The following is a 25,786-nucleotide window of genomic DNA, read 5'->3' as shown; positions in this document are numbered from 1 at the left end:
CCTTACAAATGGGGTGGTTGTCCCCATTCTCTCCACCACAGCTATACTTCTGTTTTGTTGTCAATGAAAGTGCCCAGATATCTATGGCTGAGTTAAGTTTCAAAGGGGTGTCACCTTTGTGATAGATGCATGGGTGCCCAGTTTTCCTCAAGCCCTACGATCAGCAAAGCATATGGTATTGCCCACCTGATCCTCTTCTTGTATCTAATCAAACGAATAATAAAATATATTACCCTGTTCTGTAAACTACTCATATGCCATCTGATGCAATTATTATTGGTACAAAAACTTCTCACAAAAAGAATCAAAGGGGTTAAACACCTTGTTTTACAGACAAAGACTACAATGACACTCTCTTTTCTCTCTATTACTGTCTTTTTACAGCAGACCTATGCCTGACATATAAAGCATTAAAAAACTCCTTACTAATTGAGACAATAACGTCCTGGTGATGTGTATATTTCAACTCAGCAAAATTAACATTAATTGAACTATGAAACTTCAACATCATATCTCAGAGCCTCACAATGGTTATCTTTTGTTTACATTACGTTTAGCTGTTTACTGCTCATTTCCTCACAGCTGAATGCTTGTCTGAGTGCAAGACTTTCCAAAACACAAACTGTGTGCTGGATTGCTTTGCATTTCAACACACAGTCTGTATCTGTAAATATACTTTCACTGAGTTTCTGCAACCTCATTGGCAATGTATAGTCTAGGGGAGCAGAGAAGTTTGCCCCTTGCAAAAAAACTGCTGCCTATCATGAGTGCTGCCTATCATGAGTTTACCAATGACTCAAGTGAACAGTAGCAAGTTGGTGCAACTTGAGCAGTTGATGTTTAAGTTAATGTGGATTCTCTCTCAAAGTTATGGAATAAACTCCACCCATCAATCCATACCTTCATGAAGGAACTGGATGATTACATAGGCACTCATAAGTCACGTGATCCAGGCCATCAAACTCCTTAATGGTTAATAAGCGCTAAACTTACAAAAACTACTACCAAAATATAAAACCTAGGAACAATACAGGGGATTATGATTGCATCTCTGAGTATAACCAACTTATTGTGCTCAAGACATGGATGCCAAGCAATTTGGTTTTGAGGTGGATCTTGGCATCCATGACAGCAACATACAAGGGTTATGAATGGACAGACCTGATAATTCTTTGTAGTACATGGAGCTTTATATGCTCCATGAAGTACCAGTTGCAGAAAATAACTGTAGGAGAGCAAAGTACTTTACCAGCTTTTAAAACCTTTGAAAGCTGGTAAAATATTTACCTCTGCCACACAATAGATGGAACAAAGTGTCCCTCTGAAGAACGAACTGCATTAAAAGCTATTAGATACTTTATTCTGCCACATTTTTGTTTATAAATGTGGCAAAGTGAAGTTCTAACAGCTTTTAGAGGCTGTTTTACCGTCTGTCACTGCTTTTTTCCAGCCGATACTGCACCCTGTTAATCCCCAGTACGAAACATGATCTTAGTGCTTAGGAGTGCTTAACACAAACTTGATAAGGCACCTTTCTGTCATCAAAAAGATAGTTAACAAGCCTGTCTTTTCCCATTTTTGGAGTGCAATTGCAGTTCTACATGCATAACAAGAAATCTGTACGCATCACAGGTGGTCCAGATTCTGCAACAAGGCTACACTGTTGCATAGCTTGCAAACATGATGTAGATACAGTACAAAGAAGTTCACCAAAACAGGTCCAGAAAGGGAGATACGGAGACTGCCTATCCAGTAACTTGTTTTCCATAATGAACAAAATAAAACAATTCAGAAGTAAATACAGATGCACAGTCAAGTCACTGCTTTGTACTTCTAGTTTCTGAGGTCGAAAACAAATTTTTTTTGCATTCCAGAACCCAACTAAAAAGGCAGCTGCACTAGAATCACAGACAAATAGTCAAGAACCAATGGACATACAGTATCTGCAGAATAGAACTTCAAGAATAAACAAATCTGTTACAAATATAAGCAATAACAAAAAACAAGTGAAGTGTCTCTCGATTTTTATTAACATATTATACAATCTTTATTAGGTCTAGTTTTGAACCTTCTGAATTTTTTTTCATCAGAAAGCTTTATTCAATCTCTACAGTAATGTACTGTATTTATATGTTCTTTCTTACAAGATAACACACCAGTAAGCACACTTTTTTGATTACAATATACACACTGCACTCAACTTCAGGCTACATGAGTTTAAGAATATGCAAGGTGGGGACCCAATCCATAAAATGTGGGGACATCCTTTTTGAAAGTAGCAGCATGCGTGAATTCAAGTACATTTACAAAACCAAGTATCTTGTTCAAAACTGACTGCATGGCTGATACGCAATTACTTCAAATGTTCAGCAGATGTATGTGGTCGATCCAAATACATGAAGGACTGGGATGTCTGTTGTAAGATAAAGTAACAAGCTGTTGAAAGTTGGGCATCACCAGACTTCTTTGTTTAACAAAGTACTACAATTTAATTTATCCCCACCCTGCCCTTTAACTGTGGTATATGGCTTACATTCATCCAAAACTTCAGCAGCAAGTGCTCATTTTATGTTATGATCATGTAGTAACAGACCACTCTTTACATCTGAGTAATGCAAAGTAAAGACATAGTCTGGAAATAATCTTAAAACAAAATTGCAAATAAAGTGCTGCAATATATTTCCACTAGTCTAACCAGCCAAACAATCTTAAATTCACAAGAGATAGGCTGTAGGGAAAAATATATAAGATAAATAACAAAAAGCTAAAAATACCGACACAGAACTGTATCACTGTACCTATGGATTAGAATGCAATAATCCTGCTAAACTATTGTTCCATTAAGGTGCATAAAGCTCCACTGTTTGTCCATTTCATCATGTCTGTTACAATATAACCTGTAAATTGGCTTCTGTGGTTTCATTTACTCAGTTTTACTAGTGCAAGACATATTCAAGTAAGAAACTGCATACCTCAATGACAGACCCACTTAATGCTGGTTGACACATCTTAACTTTTAAAGCTTTTATAGCAGAATTAGGGACAGTGTTTTATCAAAACACATTCTTAGGCAAATCAAAATATTTTAGAGGTCTAGGCTAAGCACCAAACCAAAAGAGAAAAGCACTGAAAACCCTAGCGTGTGGCTTAAAATTCCCAACATTTCTAAACAATTCAGTGGTAAGAATATGCAGGGACAAATCAGTGACATCTGCATACCTTACTATTGCACTTTATTTATCAAAATATTTACTTTTACTTGTTTTTCAACAAAACTCCTCCCCCAAAAACTATACTATTAAGGATGTTCTAGAGCTGAAATGGGATACAGAAACCAGTTCTGAAAAGAATGAATGCCCCAAGCTATTTCTTCCTGCTTAGGAAACCAAGCATAAAAAGCTGATTACGCTGTACAAATACAATAAAGATGAACATCTAGAACTGACAAAGATGAACATCTAGAACTGACCAAAAAAAAAAAAGAAAAGAAAAGATCCAGAACTCAACGAACATCTAGAACTGACAAAAACATTAAATAAATAAATAAAATAAAGTAAGATCTGGAACTCAGTTTCATTTACTGTACAGTCTCTCCTTTTCAGACCAAATAATTCTAATACACATATCTGGGTGGCGATAAAATGCAGGCATGCACACTTACAATTAGGATATGCCATGTGGCATGTCAAGCAAAACTGAGTAAATAAGAGTAAAATCTATATACTGCAGTTATTAATAGTCACTCAAACTGCAACAGCCTGATTCCAGCTTTTGAATACAAAATGGCAAACATCTTTTACAAAGGTGACTAAATTATTAAGTAGTACAGGACAGCAGCAGCAGGATTTAAAAAAAAATATACATACAATTTACAGCAATTTCTAACTATAGCAAAATTACATGAAAGTTCCTGAGAATGAAAGAGAATTATGTTTCCCCCTGGTAAAATTGATTCTTCTTTCAGGCTACCTTTCAACATGTGAGCTTAAAAAGTGAGAAGTATGTTTGCATTCCAAATCACCCCTTAATATACAATATTCCACAGTCACTGATATTCATGTTTTAGTATGTTCATGTAATTACAAAATACAAATAAAAACTCCATATCAACACAAAGTCTGCAAATAAAGAACTACATGGTGAGTACAACAGACACAAACTACAGAAAAATGATTCAAATATAACTGATGGGTTTTCCAATTCCTCCCTATTTATAATGACAGCACTCTGCAGGGCACACATCACACTTTTAAAATGGACATAAAATAAGTTTTGTGCTTTTTATTTGAACACGGTTTTAAATAATGTGAAAATTAGGGGAAAATTTCTAGTCTTTTCTGACCATTCTCAAACAGCTTAGGATTTTTGCAACTAGTACTGTACCATATATGAAGCATAAATAGCACCTAATTGCAGTCTGAAGGCTTTGTAATAAGAAAATGACATTTTCTCTTTTCACGGTGCTTTAAAAAACTTGATTCCTTTAATGTTAAAGCTTATCATTGGTAAAGCTGCATTCATGAAGCAGGAGATGAGCTACAATCCATTGTAATGTGGCCCCCATCTTTTATTTATATGATCAAATGTGTGAGACACCCATTGTTGCTCCAGGACTTTGTATCTTTCTTCACACAAGTACAGAGGTTTACCACGTCTAAAGGAAAAGAAAAACAAAGCAAAGTCAAAATGTGTAACTTCGTTTACTGAATTATATTAAAACTGGCATTCAGACAAAATTTCAGTCTTGTGGTTAGAAAAACTTTCTTGTTTTGGTAATAAGCAGTTTCACTTAAGTAACTCTTCACACGTCCATTACATGACATTCAGTAAACAAAACCTCAGAAAATATTTTATTTTAACCACTTTTATGGTTACTGCATGAAAGAGTTCTTGCTTAACCTACAATGATATCTTCTGATTAACTGTTATATCCTCTGCCTTCCACTTAGCAGATGAAGAATATAAAGACCTGGAAAAGTTTGTGAAATAATCACTGTGGCAGTAAACCTTTGAGTTGGAGGTTGGTTTTGTGGCAGGCATTGTACTAATATGAATAGTATGCTATCTAGAGCTATGACAGCTAGCAACAGTCATATCACTTTGTGGCCATGACTATTCCAAGTTATTCAATGAATTTTCATGACATCAAAAGATGTTGCAAGAGTGGGTTACTCCAAGCCAGTGTCAAACTGGCAAGCTTTATCACATTTAAAGGGTGGTTTCTCATTTTGTCATCATCATTTCACTAACAGGAATAATACAATAGGATTGTCCTTCCCATGAATTTGTTTCAACAATATCCTGTTAAAATTCTAAGGTCTGGGACAGTAATCCTATTAAGAACAAGACTGCGTAGGTGAATACTGTGAATACCTACTATATCTAAAGTTGTTGTACCTTGGAAATATCCCCCCCTACAATATACAGTGATCTTGGACTTAGGACATACAAGAAACAGAAATGTAGGCGGTGCAGGTAAAAATGGTTTAACAGTATAGCAAGTTTCAGCATTTGCTGTAGTTTCTATACAACCACAATTAATTTGATGAAACGGTGAGTTCTGCAATACCTCTGCTTTTGCTTTTCTATTAGAAATCCATTGTTAACACCTACCACACATGATTAATGAATATCATCAATCCAGATAGGAGAAAAAATTCTAATGGGCATCAAAACATAAATAAATAAATATCTTGTCTATTAAGTATGACAGTTTAATCAGTTACATTACTTGAAACATCTTAGCAAGTGAAGTACCAGGAAATTACCCCTGGAACCGCATATCCATTTAGCGATATCCATTTAGCGATACAGAAGGTCAACTAACAAGATGCAGCAAACAGATTCAAGTGCTATGAGACCAAAAGGAAAGCGTCAATAACTCTACTATTTCCCTGATTACACTGGCTGCAATTCTGTAGGTAACCAACCCTAAGCAGTACTTGGCAAGTTGTTTTATTCATAAAAAAACTAACCAGACCAGACAATGTAGGACCGAGTAGCAACCCAGGTGCTGGATATGCATAGTAAGGAGGAAGGGAGAGGGAGTGAGAGTTCAACTGTTCAGTGCCTGTTTACTCATCTTCAGGTGAGGGTGGTAGTCAGGCCTGCTCCAATGCCAGCAAGCAGCAAAAGCAGAAGTGCAAAAAAATTAATAACCATATTCACTGTTGAGTGCTCACTAGTGATAAATCACTGCTTGGTATTAAAAAAAATGTAAATGACTTTCTTTATAAAGACAGTTTAAATTACTACAAATGAAGCTCACTTTTGGAATGCTTACAAAAATGACTGGATATGCTCAAATGTCCTTCTCAAACTCTAAAACTCACTGCTCCAATACTGCTCTCACATTACAACTATTTTAGTAATGCAACCTCATATGTGCAATTTGCTTCTACAAGCAGGGCAATACTGCTACCAGTTTTAAACTTTCTTCTCAAAGGCAAGCCCATCTAGCTATCAAAGCCAACTGTTCCTCTTGGCTTACACCTAACACTTATATCTTATATAATACCGCATATAACTTGTGTTTACTCACTAATGTCCTCTTCTCCTCAGCTATGTAAACTAAGGACAGCTATGTGACATATTCATGGTAAAAGTAGGTCAGTTATGCCAGCTCAGTTAATCACTCCTTCCAGAGGGATAGTCCCCCGGTTCAGAATTCTTCTTTAGCAGTTACTCCTCCCTGACGGCAGGCTGACCAAGGTACTACTCTTTGACACCATGCAATATCCATAAATGTTATACACCATTGAGGATGGCTTATGCATCGCAGGATGGTAGATTAAAGACCTATGAATTTCTACCTCTAACACAATTAAACAAGATCCACAGTGCAGGTTTGCTTCACATTTTATACCCCCTTTTGCCAATGAATGTATACAACAATTTTCTACAGCCTTTGGGTATTCTGTGGAAGGACTGTTTGTTAATTTCATCAAAGCAAAGTATAAAATATGGTATAATTTAACTAAAATCAATGGCAGGCTTTAAATGATTTTGCAATAATCATGAATTAGTTATAAAACCCTATGAAAAAGGAAATAAGATTGTGGTTATGAATAATAAATATGTTAAAAAGGGTTACAGCCATCCTACTGATAATCAAGTGTATGAAAAATGTGATAGTGAATGCTATAATGAAGCTCATATCAACTGTTAATGAACAAGGGATACCAACTGGGTTACTTTACTAAGAATGATATTGACAAAAAATTTCTAATTGTTGTTTGGCTACATTTCACTGTTTACCAAAAGTCCACAAAGGTTTATATAATTTGACAGGTCGCCCGATAGTGTTTGTTTGTAAATATTTTCTCCTTAATATTGGGGTTTTCTTACATGAATATCTTTTTTTTATGTCAAGAAAATTCTATCCTATAATTAGGATGCTCAAGATCTCTTGGATAAAATTTCTGAGTTCAAATGGGATGTTGACGTGTACTGGGTGACGTTAGATGTCAAAAGTTTTTACACTAACATTCAACATACAGATGGTACCCAGTCTTTGTATTATTTTTAGGAGATAACCCTCTTTATAATTGTATTACAGAAATTGTTCAGTTTTGTCTTAAGAATATATTTTTTAATTTTAATAATGAGATTTTTTTATCAGATTCAGGATACAGCAATGGGGGCACCTTTTGCCCCTATGTATGCCAATATTACTATGGCTATGTTTGAGTTAGAATATTTATATAAATAAACATTTTTAAAGAGTATGTGGTTGATTATTTTCATTATATTGATGATTTAATTTTTATTTGTAAGGGGGGCCATAATATGGTCCCTGATTTTGTTCAGGAATTACAAAGGAATATATTTAATTTTACTTTTGAGTGTCTCCAGTACAGTAAACAGGCATCTTTTTTGTATCTTAACTTAATGGGTTCTGTTTGTGGAAGAGTTGTCACTTCTAGCCATAGAAAGGTTGGTGAAGGGGGTTTGGGAGAAGCTGTCACCCCCCCCTACACACACACACATTTCTGGCCTCCTCATTACGATATGGGGAATTTTTATGTCTCAGTACACTTTGTAATCAGGATCATATTTTTTTTTTAATAAGGAAACCCAAAAGACTGTGGAAATGTTTGTTATTAGGGGTTATACCAGGGAGAGGGTTTTGAATTCTCTTCGTAAAGTTATAGAGAAATGTAGTAACACTTAAGTCATTTCTGATGTAAAAGGTAACAAATGTCAGATGAAGAAAAGAGAATATTTTTCTGGTTATGATGGCATTTGTAAAATTGATACCTTTGCATCTACTAGACATGATTCTCTCCATGTTTTGAATGTGAGTAAAAAAAGTAACGTCTTTCGGATAGTAAAAAAATAAATTTATTTTGTTTTCTCTTAGTGAGCAAACTGTTGGACTTTTGAGACATTATTGGCCAATTCTGTTTAAAAATAAGGAATTGTCTAGTTTGATAAATAGTATTTCCTCTATTTCTTACATGAGAGATTGTAGTTTGTCTGATATGGTATCCACAGTAATTTTATTCTTCCAGCTAGTCGTTTTACTAAGCAACATTTTATTAAAAATATACTTTTCAGTGTGGTAAATGTTCAACATGTAACGAAATTGTAAGTTGTTTTGCTAAGATCAACAATTATAATTTAATCCTATTAAGGAATGTACGTGCAATACTGAGGAAATATTTTGTTTTGAAGTGTCTGGATAATTTATTTTATGTGGGGGAAAGCCAGAGAGAGAGGGCTTTTAAGACAAGGTTTCAAGGAATATTAGGGACATTAAAAAGGGACATTTGGAAAGCCCTCTGGCTATGCACTTTAAATTACATTACCAGGACAATTCAGCTTTGTTAAAAGGTTGTGTTTTGAAACAAGGGGTGATGAAACTGCGTGAACATACTACTCTTAAAGATAAATTGCTGTGTAAGGAAGTTCTGTATATCCTGAAGTACAATACTTTGGTACCTGGGGGGTTAAATAATGAATTCAGTTGGAAGCACCTTAGTAACTAATTGTGTTAAGTATGTGTTTCATTATATATTGAGAGCATCTATACTATGTTTTTTGCTCCTTGAATGTTATTTAGCTAAGGAGCTAGAGGTGATTAAAGCATTTGTTTTTATTTTTGTCTGTGGCTGTTATTTCTTACTTCTTGCTTCACATTTTGAACCTCTAATATACCCAACACCTAACACATTCCCAGACCCTCACAGATCACACGCAATTCACTGAGGCAGTACCAATGGTGTACTGTCTGGTCCCAACACGGTAACCCATGTGACAGCAGGAATGGACTGTACAATGGTGCTCCACTTGTCAGCACAGCAATACCCCTCCCCATCAGTATGTGACTCAGCATGCAGTGCTAAGCAATATACCAGCATCAGAAAAACCAACATCAACACCACCCTGAAGGAAAATCCTTATTAGCGATGAAGTCTCCTGTAGTGTAGGTAAAATTTCCTACATACACTAACCTGTTCCCATATAACAATGTTGCTGAACTCCCATCAATGGGAACTTGCACAACACAAGATCCCCTCATTACTACAATATAGTAAAGACACTGTTCACCCTCATACTTAATGACTGGGATTCTTTTATGAATCACAGTAACTGAAGATGGTGTATGGCAGCAGGCTGGAGAATATATGCCTTAGCAAGCTGTTTCACACACCAAATGTCAAGGGGCATACATCCCCTTAATCTGCTGCTTTACACTCTGTGCCACTATGTAGTCATGTCAAGCTACACAATGGTGTTTGTCACTCATATGCACCAGTCAATAAAAAAAGAACTATGACTGTGCACCTTAAAGATTGACGCAATTCATGAACTGCGGTAGTTCTCAGTGGTGTACTGAACATAGTGGAAACGAGGTTTACTATCACAATCTTAAAAATCACAGTCCTGAGACCATAATATCAAAACCCAAAATGCTGAAGACCACAACATCAAACTTCTGGACTTGCCCCCCCCCCCCGGTCCATGTTGGCACTCATTCCTGGATCCACATCAACATGTACATCATACTGTTTAAGATCCTTTAAGAAAAGAAGCAGCTGCATCATATAAGCAAAGCTAAGTATTAGTTGCCCTCCAAGCCAAAGTCTGTCAGAAACCGGAACGCCTTCATTTGAGATGCATGGCTAGGCTTTAAAAAGGCCCTTGTGGTCGTTAGCCTAGTAAACAAAGACTGATCCTATGATTGAAAACACAAAATAGTGAATCACAAAATGCAGAAAACTCAAAATATTGAAAGTGGAAACTTGCCATTTCCCCCTGATGTGTGATCCCAAAGTTGCCATACATAATTAGCAGGATGTATGGAGGTGCAGCCCTCCACAAGGAGAGTACAGAGGATGCTTGCCCTGCATTAAACAGACTTTCAATATTTTGATTTTTTAACATTTTGTGAATATATTGTTTTTTGATCAATTTAATGCAGTCCCAGAAACCATACAGGTACATGTATATGATCACATAAGTTCAGTTATTTCCAGAATTAACAGCAGTGCTGTATAACAAAAATCATACATGCGGACAACAGTAAAGATATACATACCAGATCAGTCGAGGCCTGGGTTAACGACGACAGCCACCAGTACTGTTGGCCAACAGGGTGCTGGCAGAAATTGGGCTACTGTTGGCTGAAGGAGGAGAAGAGGGGGAAGGCATGCCTGAAAGCAAGTAATGGCTAGGACTGTGATAGTGAGGGTCGGAACTTTGAATGTTGGCAGTATGACTGGTATAGGTAGAGAGCTAGCTAATATGATGGACAGAAGGAAGGTTGGTATATGGTATATTGTGTGTGCAAGAGGCCAGATGGAAGGGGAGCAAGGCTAGGTGTATCGGAGGTGGGTTCAAATTGTTTTATCATGGTGTGGATGGGAGGAGAAATGGCGTAGGGGTTATGCTGAAGGAACAGTATGCTAAGAGTGTTTTGAAGTTGAAAAGAGTGTCGGATTGAGTGATGTTTATCACACTGGAAATTGATGGTGTAATGATGAATGTTGTTAGTGCATATGCTCCACAAGTTGGGTGTGCGATGGATGAGAAAGAAAAATTTTGGAGTGAGATGGATGAAGTGGTGATGACTGTACCCAAGGGTGAGAGAGTGGTGATTGGAGCAGATTTCAATGGGCATGTTGGTGAAGGGAACAGAGGGGATGAGGAAGTGATGGGTAGGTATGGTGTTAAGCAAAGGAATGCAGAAGGTCAGACGGTAGTGGATTTTGCAAAAAGGATGGACATGGCTGTGGTGAATACGTATTTTAACAAGAGGGAGGAGCATAGGGTGACATACAAGAGTGGAGGAAGATGCACACAGACGGATTATATCATATGTAGAAGGGCCAGTCTGAAGGAGATTGGAGACTGTAAAGTGGTGGCAGGGGAAAGTGTAGTCGGGCAGCATAAGATGGTGGTTTGGAGGATGACATTGGTGATCAAGAAGAGGAGGAGGAGTGTGAGGGCAGCACCAAGGATCAAATGGTGGAAATTGAAAAAGGGTAATTGTGAGGCGGAGTTTAGGGAAGAGTTAAGACCAGCACTGGGTGGCAGTGAAGAGTTACCGAATAGCTGGGTAACTACAGCAGAGCTAGTAAGGGAGATGGCTAGAAAGGTGCTTGGTGTGACATCTGGAAAGAGGAAGGAGGACAAGGAGACCTGGTGGTAGAATGAGGAAGTACAGGAGGGTATACAGAGAAAGAGGTTGGTGAAGAAGAAGTGGGATTGTCAGAGAGATGAAGAAAGTAGACAGGAGTGTAAGGAGATGAGGCGCATGGCAAAGAGAGAGGTGGCAAAGGCTAAGGATAAGGCGTATGAAGAGCTGTATGAAAGGTTGGACACTAAGGAGGGAGGAAAAGGACCTGTACCAATTGGCTAGACAGAGTGACCGAGCTAGTAAAGATGTGCAACAGGTAAGGGTGATAAAGGATAATGGGGGAAATGTACTCACAAGTGAGGAGAGTGTGTTGAGCAGATGGAAAGAGTACTTTGAGGGGCTGATGAATGAAGAGAATGAGAGGGAGAGAAGGCTGGATGATGTGCGGATAGTGAATCATGAAGTGGAGTGGATTAGCAAGGAGGAAGTAAGGATAGCTATGAAGAAGATGAAGAATGGAAAGGCTGTTGGTCCAGATGACATATCTGTGGAAGCATGGAGGTGTTTAGGTGAAATGGCAGTGGAGTTTTTAACTAGATTGTTTAATGAAATCTTGGAAAGTGAGAGGATGCCTGAGGAATGGAGAAAAAGTGTTTTGGTACCGATTTTTAAGAATAAGGGTGATGTGCAGAGCTGTAGTAACTACAGAGGGATTAAACTTGATCAGTCACAGCATGAAGTTATGGGAAAGAGTAGTGGAAGCTAGGTTAATAAGGGAGGTGATGATTAGTGATCAGCAGTATGGTTTCATGCCAGGAAAGAACACTGCAGATGCGATGTTTGCTCTGAAAGTGTTGATGGAGAAGTACAGAGAAGGTCAGAAGGAGTTGCATTGTGTCTTTGTGGACTTAGAGAAAGCATACGACAGGGTGCCTAGAAAGGAGTTGTGGTATTGTATGAGGAAGTCGGGAGTGTCAGAGAAGTATGTAAGAGTGGTACAGGATATGTACAAGGGTAGTGTGACAGTGGTGAGGTCTGCGGTGGAAGTGACAGATGCGTTTAAGGTGGAGGTGGGATTACATCAAGGATCAGCTCTGAGCCCTTTCTTATTTGCAATGGTGATGGACAGTTTGACAGACGAGATCAGACAGGAGTCCCCGTGGACTATGACGTTTGCAGATGACATTGTGTTCTGTAGTGAGAGTAGGGAACAGGTGGAGGAGACCCTGGAGAGGTGGAGATATGCTCTAGAGAGAAGGTCAGCAGGATTAAGACAGAATATATGTGTGTGAATGAGAGGGAGGATAGAGGAATGGTGAGGATGCAGGGAGTATAGGTGGCGAATGTGGATGAGTTTAAATACTTGGGCTCAACAGTTCAGAGTAATGGTGAGTGTGGAAGAGAGGTGAAGAAGAGAGTACAGGCAGGATGGAGTGGGTGGAGAAGATTGTCAGGAGTGATTTGTGACAGACAAGTACCAGTAAGAGTGAAAGGGAAGGTCTACAAGAGGGTAGTGAGACCAGCTATGTTATATGAGTTGGAGACAGTGGCATTGACAAAAAGGCAGAAGTCAGAGCTCGATGTGGCAGAGTTAAAGATGTTAAGATTTGCGCTGGGTGTAACGAGGGTGGACGAGATTAGGAATAAGTATATTAGAGGGTTAGCCCCAGTTTGGACGGTTTGGAGACAAAGCCAGAGAGGCAAGATTACATTGGTTTGGACATGTGCTGAGGAGGGGTGCAGAGTATATTGGGAAAAAGATGCTAAGGATGAAGCTGCCAGGTAACAGGAAAAGAGGAAGGCCTAAGATAAGGTTTATGGATGTGGTGAGAGAGGACATGCAGGTGGTTGGTGTGACAGAGCAAGATGCAGAGGACAGGAAGAAATGGAAACAGATGATCCGCTGTGGCGACCCCTAATGAGAGCAGCCGAAGGAAGAAGAAGAAGCTGTATAACAAAAATCAATATGGTTATCTGAAGCCATTCAGAGCAGATTAATTTCCATAAAAGGAATTCATAAAGCCAAGACATCTATTATCTGAAGCCATAAATTCTTTCAAACAGGAGGAAATTCCCTGGCCGACAAGACAGCTACCCTCCTTGTCCATCACTGCATATTCACTCTCAGATTCTTTCAGTTTTTGAACCCTGTTAGAGTATCCAAAAAAATCCCCAAAATACTTTTTGCTGTGAAGAAACAATGCCTGAACTTCCATAGATAAATATCTGCCCTAGAAAGTCCTTAGATGTAATGTCCTAATCACTGAAAATGTTCAGAAACTTATCTAGTACAGAATTAGTCTGATGAATAGTATCACTATGATAACCTCCAAAACATTAACAGACTCAAAGGTCTAAAAGACCTTAGAGCAGTAACAATTACACTTTTTTCCCTAATGTCAATAAATTTTTATCCCTCCTCCACTATTGAGGAAAATACACTTTTCAATTGTCTTTTGCATTAGCCATTTCCATTGCACCAAGTCAGAAAGGAACACTAACCAGCATCTGTGAAGTTCTAAAACATACTACCTACATTAAAGAAATGAAATCTTGTGAAATGTATTTTATGTTCCTAATTTTTTTTCTTAAAGCTTTCAAGTTCTAAGGAAGGTTCAGCTTTTCATGGAAGTACTGTCAACCATAAAGAGATGAACTTTGATATTCAGATATTCAGCATTATTCTGAAAAGCAGATGATTCTAATTTCTTCAAGAGTAGTTTACGCTTCCACTTCAAAATATCCCTCCAGTTATATACACATCTGAAATCACCATCTTCCATAACAAAACTGGTGTGATGGATATTCAGTCATTAAATGAAAGAAAGTTTCAACGTCATCCTAAAGAGAATTATCTTTTGCCTCAATCTGGCCCTCCAATACACACACATTTATTTTTTCCTTATCAGAACTGGGATTGGGGACTCTCTGTTCTAGCAAACTTGAGATAAGGCAAAAGGAAAGTAAATTCCTTTATGAAACAGGTAATCTCCTTGGTATCCCCGAAGTCTCAAACAAAGCACTAAACAACTATAGTGGGTCACAAAAACAAAACAGTGTAAGAAACTTCTCTGTGTGGAAGATTTTCAGTCCATACATATCTAGTTAATTACTGTATATTAATCAGTTCAGATAATGGTAGGACAAGTAGCGAACCTAAACTTGTCCTAAGTTAAAAAAATAATAAAAAATATAAATCTGAAATATTGTACATAATTACTAAGTATTCGAAAGTAATACAAGCAGGGTAGGCAGTCTGTTTCCAGTCGAAAATCCTTTACTAAGTACAAAGACAAGCGATCCAAGTAAAACAACAATAACAGAGTAATAGTTTCCTCATAAACTTTCTAACTATATATATATATATATATATATATATATATATATATATATATATATATATATATATATATATACATACTTTTTATCAGGCAAGGGAGTGGTTTATTGTTCTGTAAAACAAAGTGTAATTGGTATACATGCTAAATTCACATCCCTTCCCCCATCAGTGTGACATTCGTCCTACTCTACTTAGTAGCTGTCATAATAATACAACCCTTATGTACTTTAAATAAAATTAATAATGATGTGGTACATCTTATTTAACCAGATTATTAAGTCTGTGATTTTATCCAAGACAATATAATAACATGGCTGAAAATATATAAACCTTAGACCATATGGCAGTCTAAAAATATATATACATATATACACTTTGCATGCAAAAAATCCATTGTAAACATCATATTATATTTCCATAACCTATTGTTAACAAAGATCGCTTTGGCCTTCTAAATTTCTTCAGGTCTGTGTAAAAGAACCCTAAAACTATCTATAAAAATATTACTGTATAATTAGTTAGTATTGTTATTCGCGGTGGTGGTGCTGCGGTAGCATTGTAGCCTCACAGTAAGACGCTGTCCGGTTCGATTTTCAGCTAGAGTGCCTTCTGCTTGGACACATGCGTGAATGGGCATACCTTCGTTGAAGGTTGTGCGTCAGGCCTGGCAAGCCGGTACGTGAAAATCAACTGCCAATCATTAGTGGACCGGAGTTCTGCTGTGGCGACCCCTAACCGGGAAACGCTGAAAGACACAAACAAACAATTAGTATTGTTATTACACATCATTTTGAATAAAGTGGAAAAAAAGAACAAGGAAAAGAAAAATGTATGATGATGGAAACAAAACAGACACAAATTAAAACTGATTTAACACATTTTAATTAAATCAGTTTTAATTTAAGTATATTTTTTGTATATTTTGTGTATTTTCCACTTTATTCAAAATGGTATGTAATAATATTAGTGTATATGCATATATTTATATATATTTTTAGACTGTCATATGGTCTAAGGTTTATATATTTCCAGCCATGTAGTAATATTATCTTGGATAAAATCACAGATTTAATAATCTGGTTAAATAAGACGTACCACATCATTATTAATTTTATTTAATGTACATAAGGGTTATATCATTATGACAGCTACTAGGTAGGGCAGGACCATCTGGAATGTCACACTGATGGGGGAAGGGATGTGAATTTAATATCTATACCAATAACACTTTGTTTTATAGCACAAAAAACACTCCCTTTCCTGATAAATGTATATATATAGTTAGAAAGCTTATGAGGAAACTATTACTCTGTTATTTTTGTTTTACTTGGATTGCTTCTCTGTGTACTTAATAAAGGATTTTCGACTGGAAACAGACTGCCTACCCTGCTTGGATTACTTTTCAATACTTAGTGATTATGTACACTATTTCAAATTATATATTTTTATTATTTTTTGACATAGGACGAGTTTAAGTCCTTTACCTGTACTACCATTATCTGATCTGATTAATATACAGTGATTAACTAGATATATATGGACTGAAAATCTTCCACACAGAAGTTTCTTACACCGTTTTGTTTTTTAAATTCCTTTATGAAAAGAAGAAGTAATTTCTAAACAGCAAACTCAAAGAATTGGAAGCCCATGAAAATTCAAAGGAAAATCAACTTTGTCACTGGACCCTGGGTAGTAAATCAACATTAGGGTAATGGGTTAAGCTATCCAAGGCAGCTAGAGAGAGAAACGTGTGGACAGTCAAAAACAGTGTGGTTGGGAAAGGAAACCTGCATTTTCACTGGAGGCGGGGAAGATCAACAAGTTAACTAGTGCTTGCCATCTTATACTGCAAGTAGAACAGTCTGATGGCACTGGCTTAGTGATTTACTTACTTGAATTAACTATGAGTGATAATTTACAACTCAGAACCCCTGGCAATTGATTACTATTTACCAAATGTTTAAATATGTCTTACAGCAGACTTGCTGTGAAAGGATATTAACAGCTAAAGAACAAACTATTGGACTACTATAAGTGTAAACCAAAAACAACTTTATAAAACAACACTGGATACAACAGAGGAAGCAACTTTTAATGTGCAGTTAAATGCTTTTGACTTAATAAATCCCACGGAACATCTTCAGAACAAATCAAAATACTTATACAATGCTTATATAATAGTAAAATGAAATCAGGTGACTTTTGAACAATTATATGACTAATTAAATACATGTACATAAAGAATAAAATACAAAAATAAAAATATTTCAACAGTACAAATATGTAATAGATAATATGATAAAACATAAAAATAATACTTTCACCATGAACGTTATTTTGAGGGTAATGGCGTTAAATAGCATTTAATACGAATGCCCAGGACCTCTGTATGCAGCTAATAAGAGTTGCCATCACAACTCCCTGGCTTCAAGTCTACTATTAATGTCTCTTCCTCTACAATCTGGAGTAGTATGTTTAACAAAAAATAAATTACTAAAATGCTGACATACTACACTATGTTTAAACAGGCCATTTGTTCAGTGTTTCAATTTAACTACATGTAGATATTCAAGAATATTTACTGAGAGTTTCAATGTAGTGTTGCCCATATAGAAGCCCTCAAAAATGATGCATTTTGCAATATAAACTACATCTGCAGTACAACAATCATGATGTCCTGCTGTTTCAAAAGGCCTGCCCATGTGTGACAAACTTAGAAAAAGGACTGCAGACATATATTTTCAATATTTACAAACATTGCATGGATAAGTGCCCCTAGGCTTTATAGGGGGTATTTTATAACTTGTAAAATCTCTTTTTATGAACACAGATTTTATGTTTCTCCCGTTCTTATGAAAAAAAAAATATTTCCTACTACTTTCAGCAAATCATCATTTCCTGTGATTATTTTCCAATTATTTTTCACAGTACTGTTAATAGCACCACTGTCTACAGAAATGGAAACATTAAAACTAAGATTTTATTTATTTATCTATCAATCCTTTGTTGATCAGGTTAGTCCCATTAAGCTAAAAGCCTCTTTTCAGGGGAGACCAGAAGTGGTATTTATACTACTAGAGGAAATTTAGCTAGGGCATTGGGAAACTTCCCCTACCATTTTCAATAAATCCTATGGGATCTTTTGCATCCACCCGAGTTACCACCAACCCAAGCAGGTGGGGCCTCATTTTAACTTTTCCACTGAAAGATGACACCACCATTATGCTGCACTGCAGTGTCAGCAATCAATCTACCTGGTGTGGAAACAAAGGTGAGTCTGCTACATGTTGCACCACTGACAGTACTATGTACCTATGATTATCTGCTCTTCTCACAGTAGGATTAGCTAACTGCTCAGTCCTGAGGACAAGATGAAATGTACATTTGTGTCTGCTCCATTCCCCCTCACACCTTTTCTTCGGAGACCAATTTGGACCAAATCCTTTTGGCAGTTTCCAAGATTAAAAATACTTCCAGTGGTTCTGACAATACCACTGGTGTCTGCTGAGAGGCATAAAGTCCCCCCGCCATCAAATCTTCAACCTTAGTCTTTCCACTGGTTATATTCTTGAGGTATCGAGGATGACAGCTGTGGTGCCCTTACAAAAAGGTGGTCCCTCTACTGCCATCAGGAACTACAGACCTATTAGCCTTTCGAGTATTATTTGAAGGCTATGGAACGTATTACAGTTAAACTACACTGACAAAGGTAACCTTGTATCTCTGAATAATACACTAGCTCAGCTTTGTAAAAGGCAGATCACATCTGTTCAACAGAGTTCTTAGAACGGGTTAATGAGGCAACAGATAACAGACATACAGTCAAAACTGCTTATATGGACCTTGCCAAGGCCTTTGACACTATCACTCAGGCTGGGATAACTGAGACACTCTCCTAACTAGACATTAACCCATTCATAGTTTGCTGAGTTGGTAACTGTATATCTTATAGAACCCATACTGTTAAGGTTGGAGGTATTTGGTCTAGACAGAAAAATACCACCAGAGGTGTCCCACACGGCCCTATCCTGGGCCTCTTTGGTATATAGTGTTCCTCTCTGACAAAAGCTGATACTAAGGGACTATCGCTAACAAAGTTTGATGATGACTGTAAACTGGGGGCATACATCAAATCCTTTTCTGATATCCTAATTCTCAAGCAAGGACTGGATCAGAGAAATGCTTGATCTATTAATCATGGGCACAACTTATGCTTCATGGTATGTTGTCAAAATCTAAAGAACTTATAATGCCACTTTATTAATCCCTTATTAGGTCCATCCCTGAATATAATGCACCCATTAACATGTACCTCACAAAGCACCTAAACCAACCTGATAAACCTCAGTGTTTCCTTACCAAAAAGAGCTCACATCTCACTCATCTCACGTCAGGTCGTCAGTGGTATAAAATCAGGCAGCCAACGCCATTACATCATTTTTTCTTGCCCCAAATGTCAGGAGCCCCCAAATAGGCAGCTATGTTATGGTGGAAGAACACCACCAGTAGAAAGTGAATACCAAAAATCCCTGTAAGGAGTGAGGAAGAGAGAGAAAGAGAGACAAGGGGGATACAGGGTGGGAAACCAGGACTGCAACAGTGAATACACTCGAACATCTACATTTATGATAAGTGTACACAACTGTACTATGTTCTTCGTGTTTCACTGTTGCAGTCTTCACACATGGGTTGATTTCCAAAGCTGAAGAAAAGGGTGGAGGCAGTCAAGAAGAGTTGGGGCTGGCTAGGATGCCCTGCAAGACTGCGGTTGCAAAGCTTGCCCTGGATGTGGAGAAGATAGACGGGTGGTAATGCTTGGTGAAATTATAAACAGAACTCCATGTTGCAGCCTCCAGGATGTCCCTGGTAGGGACCCCTCTGAGAAAAGCTGCAGAGGTGGAGGATGCCCTGGTGGAATGCATCCTGGCCCCCTTAGGGGGCGGTTTCCCATGGTATTTGTAGCAGAAATGGATACAGTGTGCTATCCATTTGGGGATTGCTTGGATATGGCCTTGCCCTCTGCCCCTGCTGCAAAGCTGACTAGCAATTGGTCAGTTTTTCTAAAACATTTAGTCCTATCCAGGGAGAATCTGAGCTGTCTGTGCACATCTACAGAATGCAGAATCCTTTCCCCCTTGTTTTGAGCTTTAGGGAAAAAGGTGGGCAAATGAATAGATTGGTTGAGAGCCACACTGGACACCACTTTAGGCATGAAAGTTGGGTTAGTCCTGAGGGAGACCCTGTCAGCATGAAAAATGATGAAGGGCTCTACAGCCATGAGTGCTTGTAGTTCTGAAACTCTTCTAGCTGAAGTGATGGCCAGACACAAGGCTGTTTTCCAAGAGAGGAATCTTAACTCAGCTGAAGCTGCAAGCTCAAAGGGGGGTAGTGTGAGATTTTCCAACACAAAGTTGAGGTCCTAAGTTGGGGTAGGAGCTCTTCTGGGTGGCCTTAAATTGTTAGCCCCTCTTAGGTACCGTTTGATGAGAGGGTGAGAAAAGAGAGGTGGCTCTGTGCAGTAATGAGCAGAGATGGCAGAAGCATGAATTTTAACAGAAGAGAAGGATAGGCCCCCTGTGAAGTAGGTCTGTTAGGTAATCCAGGATGAGAGGTAGGGAGGGCTGTGCTGTTTCAGCTCCTTTAGCCTGGATCCAGGTTCAATACCTTTTTCACTTGCCCTCATAAGATTTTCTAGTGCTAGGGCGTCTGGCCTCATGTATAACATCCAGGACTTGCTTGCTTAGGTTGGCAACTGGAGGAGAGGTCAGGGGAATAAGCCAGGCTGCCAGGTTCAGGGTCTGCAATTGTGGATGCATGAAATCTCAATTCTGCTGGATCAGGAGAGTTGGGATCTGAGGTAGATGCCATGGAGGCAGGGGTGACAAACTGCGCAGCAGTGGGTACCAGTGTTGTCATGGCCAGTCTGGGGCAATCAAGACTGCTCTTGATTTTTCCTCCCTTATTTTGAGTAGTACCCTTGTAAGTAGAGGTAGAGGGAGAAATCCATAGATCGACAGATTTACCCATTGGAAGGATAGAAAATCAACTTTCCAGGCCTTGCTGTGATGATCCCTGGTGCAGAATTTGCTGAGCTGGTGATTGTTATGGGAGGCAAAGAGGTCCACCTTCGGGGTGCCCCATTTCTGGGTTACAAGGTTTAAGGTGCTGTGGTCTAGCTGTCACTCATGTGGGTCTAAGAGGTTTCTGCTTAAGTTGTCTGCCAGAGAATTCTGGGAGCCTGGCAGGAATTGTGCTAGCAGGTGAATTTGCATGGCTAAAGCAGTGTGCCAAAGGGTCATGGCTAGCCTGCAGGGGGGATAAGATTGAGTTCCTCCCTACTTGTTGATGTACCACTGGTAGGATAACCCAAGTGTGATGACTGCAACAGTGAAACACGAAGAACATCTATCCCAATGTATTCTCCATTTCTGGAATAGGCTGCCATTACCTATAAGGCAGGGCAATTCCCTAACAATATTTAAAACCAGTTTGGATGACTAGTTGATTGGAATTTTTTACGGAAATATATGAAGACAGTCAACTCAGGTGAGTCACAGTTAGTCTCCCACCAGTACTGGGTGATGTGGCTAAGCTTCTTGATGCACAAAAATGAAGGGACCAGCACTCGAAGACAGCAGTTTAAAATATATTTAATTAGATTGTAAAAACAACCTAATATGAAATGCACATACCGGTTTCGGCCAACAATGCCTTTCTCAATGCGTCTTATCCAAATAATTTAAATTCAGCCCATGATGCATTCAGCTAACAATTTATACTGCTTTCTTAAAGTGGTATATTCCATATTCATTCAGTGGTGCTGACAGTTAAGCTGAACACAGTAAACCTATATTTTACAGACAAATTCACCAAAATAAACCTGTTACATACAACACAGTATAACTTGAATATTAATATTATAATCAACCTATAATTTATATTCATTGATATGGTGAAGTCCATTTGTGACAGCAATATTAAACCTGATAGGATTAATATGAATCGTATTTTATTAATGAAAACCTGTAAGATGTTCCACATATTTAAGAATTTGTGAATACGTCTTCTAAATGACAGGTTATATGTCTAGTATGAATAATGGTAGAATGCTAAAGATGATTGTTAAAATATGATAAATATTGGTAGGATACAGAACATTATGAATAAATGAAGGAAATAGTGGTATATCTGAAATACCATATCACCTTTTAAATCAATGTTACTACGCTGTGAATATCGCTGATATAACATTTATCCTTCATGTACATGATATTCATTAAGTCCGGGTTTAGAAAGGGCCCCAAGTGTAGTAATCCATCTTTGTTCCATATTATTTAGTCTATTATGCCAACCCATTTTAAAATTCCTGTGTGATTGTATTCTGTCTATAATAATGAACTGAAATGAAGCTGTAGTGTGTTGTCTGGTATGTTTATATAATGCATTGGTTATACGCCTGTTTCGAATGGCGCTTAAGTGTTCACTAATTCTGATCCTCATTGGCCTAGAAGTCTGGCCTACGTAAAAAGCAGAGCATGAACATTGTGCCAAATATGTCACCCAGTCTGAACTGCAGTTGCCAAAAATTTTAATATTAAAAATTTTTGGTGTATTTTTACTGGTGAATTCTTTTGTTTTCCGGATGTGTTGACATAAACTGCAGTGTCCACATGGGTAACAGCCAACCAATGTGTCTCCAAATAATGTAGTTTGGTGTTGTATACCAGGAAGGTGACGTTTATAATGTGCAATATTGGACTGTATATTCCGTCCTCTTTGATAAGAAAATGAGCAAGAGCAATGAGCATAATAGACTAAATAATATGGAACAAAGATGGATTACTACACTTGGGGCCCTTTTTAAACCCGGACTTAATGAATATCATGTACATGAAGGATAAATGTTATATCAGCGATATTCACAGCGTAGTAACATTGATTTAAAAGGTGATATGGTATTTCAGATATACCACTATTTCCTTCATTTATTCATAATGTTCTGTATCCTACCAATATTTATCATATTTTAACAATCATCTTTAGCATTCTACCATTATTCATACCAGACATATAACCTGTCATTTAGAAGACGTATTCACAAATTCTTAAATATGTGGAACATCTTACAGGTTTTCATTAATAAAATACGATTCATATTAATCCTATCAGGTTTAATATTGCTGTCACAAATGGACTTCACCATATCAATGAATATAAATTATAGGTTGATTATAATATTAATATTCAAGTTATACTGTGTTGTATGTAACAGGTTTATTTTGGTGAATTTGTCTGTAAAATATAGGTTTACTGTGTTCAGCTTAACTGTCAGCACCACTGAATGAATATGGAATATACCACTTTAAGAAAGCAGTATAAATTGTTAGCTGAATGCATCATGGGCTGAATTTAAATTATTTGGATAAGACACATTGAGAAAGGCATTGTTGGCCGAAACCGGTATGTGCATTTCATATTAGGTTGTTTTTACAATCTAATTAAATATATTTTAAACTGCTGTCTTCGAGTGCTGGTCCCTTCATTTTTGTGCATTGATGTGGTTCGGACCGAGCACCAACAGTCTTACGTGCGTGCCTTGTATGCTGGATTGTAAGCTTCTTGATGGCCTCCCTTGACTGTAAGATTAGTAAGACTCTATGAACCTATAATATCTTCAACTGTGCTAACTGGTTTGCTAAAATGATATTCTTGATCTACAAATAATTCAATTAAAAACCTAATTCTAAGTGTTATAATCCAATATTAATGTAGGTGTTCTAATGTACTGACCCCTAATACTATAATATTTGAGTTCTGTTGGGTGATCACCTCACTAATGCAAATTTTTGTTAACAAATATTTGGTCTGTGGTACAGTTTGCTGTCAAACATTGCAATTTGATGTCCATATAAACTGTAGTAAATAAGAAAATAATCTTTTATACTTTGCTACTGTATGTAAAATGTAACAAACCAATACAGTCATAAATGTTAAAAAAACTGTCAAGTAATGTTAAGACTTCTTTCTATATGAAAAAATATCATCGATAAATCTTACACAAAAAAAAGTTATATACTCACCGTGACATTCCATGTATGTTGTCCATCTTGCCTTCATTTTTAGTAGGTTGGGTTCAGAACAGATCTTCGGCCTTATACAAAGCTCGTGGCTAAAACCCCATCCCATGATGCACTATGACAGTTCTCCAAATCTTGTTTGCAGATACAGCTAAATAAAGGACACTGAATAAATGATAGAGCAATGAAGAAGGTCAAAGGACATTAACAGTCAATTGCACCAGCTTGGTCCTCCAGGAGTGAAAGGCTGGGGGCAGAAGGGTGGGATGTAAGAATGAAGGTGAGATGGACAACACACGTGGAACTTTATGGTGAGTACATAACTTCTTTAAGTGATGTTGTCCTATCTTGCCTTCATTCCTAGCAGGTTGGGACAGTGTCCCTAGCACCATCCTTCTTGGGTGGCTCAAGGGAGAATATTCTTCAGAATGGTGGACCTGAAGGAGGCCCTCTTCCTACTTTGTAATGAGTGATAAAGGTATGAGGCCTTGCTCATGTTGCTGAAGCACAAATGGTGTCAATAAGTAGTCTCGCTTGACAGGCAGAAGTTGCAATGGCTCTTGTAGAATGACCTTTTACTTTATGGGAAAGTTCTTTGTTTTTAGATTAGTAAGTAAAGGTTTTACAATCTAATAGTCACTTTGAAAGTGTGACTTGTGACACAGGAATACCCTTTTTTGAGTCCAAAAAGGATACAAATAATTGGTCAAATTTTCTGAAATCTTGTGTCCTATGTAACATAACTGTCTATGTACATCCAGTTGGTGCAGCATATATTCTGCCTTGTTGCCACAATCTGGGAAAAACGGGTAGTTCTATGGACTGATTCAGGTTAAATTCTGAGCATACTTTGGGTAAAAAGGATGGGTTCATTCATAGGGCTACAACAAAATGTAAGTCCCATGGTGGTGGAGGGACCTTAATAGGTGGTCTTAAGGCTTTGCAAAGTCTGTGGGACATCACATTAGGGCCTGATTCTCCAAAATGGAAATTAGATATGGCAGCCAGCTGGACTCGAATAGTAGCTGCAGCTGCCCCTTCATTAAACAGTTTTGCAAGGAATTCAAAAATAGAAGCTATTGGGGCAGAGAAGGGATCAATGGGATTATTTAAGGCCCATGAAGAGAACATTTTCCATTTGCTTCTATATAACCTTCTTGTCTAAGCTTTATTGGACGAGATCTGAATATGCTTTACTGAAGTAGAAAGGTTAGGAAGCCTGGCTATAGTTGGAAATGGAGCAGCCAAGCTGTCAATTTGAGGGTTTGAAGGAAGGGGTCGAGCGTGCCTGATGCATGAGTCAGGAGGTCTAGAACTGGGTCCGGAATCCATGGCTCCTCCTGGAGAAAATGCCACAGGAAAAGGAACCAGATTTGATGAGACCAGTATCAGCCGACAAGTAATAAGTTCCTTCCCAAGTGACTGGCTTTATGAAGAACTTCTGGTATCAAAGGAAAAAAAGGAAAAGCTTAGAGGAGACCCGAGGCCAATCGTGAACAAGTGCATCCCTTAGTGACTCCCCCAGAGGAGGGATCAGGGCAAAATAGCTGCTGCATTTGGCATTCATGGACGTGGCAAAAAGGTTGCATCAAGGTTGGTCCTATTTGCAGAAAATCTCTTCCACCACTTCCTGTTTTAGGGACAACTCGTTAGGCATCAGAATCGCTCCGAGTTTGTATGCAATCACGTTGGTTTTCCCCAGGATGTACATTGCCATCAGAAAGCATTGGGAGGAGGTTGCCCAGCGTCATATTTTCAGGGCCTCCCGACAAAGGGGGTAAGATC

General features: G+C 37.9%; 1 protein-coding gene across 4 annotated transcripts in view; it reads right to left on the bottom strand.

The window, feature by feature from the left end:
• Positions 1 to 2,007: 2,007 nt before the first annotated feature.
• UBR3 (ubiquitin protein ligase E3 component n-recognin 3) overlaps positions 2,008 to 25,786 on the bottom strand; it is a 4,226,407-nt gene continuing 4,202,628 nt past the window's right edge. For all 4 annotated transcript variants that reach the window (XM_044075499.1, XM_044075501.1, XM_044075502.1 and 1 more), the window contains one exon: positions 2,008 to 4,654. In XM_044075499.1, coding sequence (XP_043931434.1) covers positions 4,537 to 4,654 — 118 coding nt within the window. In that variant the 3' untranslated portion in view covers positions 2,008 to 4,536. The remainder of the gene's footprint in view (positions 4,655 to 25,786) is intronic.

Source organism: Protopterus annectens, chromosome 6.part1, assembly GCF_019279795.1.
Source record: "Protopterus annectens isolate FY-2018-M chromosome 6.part1, PAN1.0, whole genome shotgun sequence".
Taxonomy (NCBI): domain Eukaryota; kingdom Metazoa; phylum Chordata; order Ceratodontiformes; family Protopteridae; genus Protopterus; species Protopterus annectens.
Note: the sequence above shows the minus strand (reverse complement) of the source record. Positions and strands in the feature narration are given on the sequence as shown.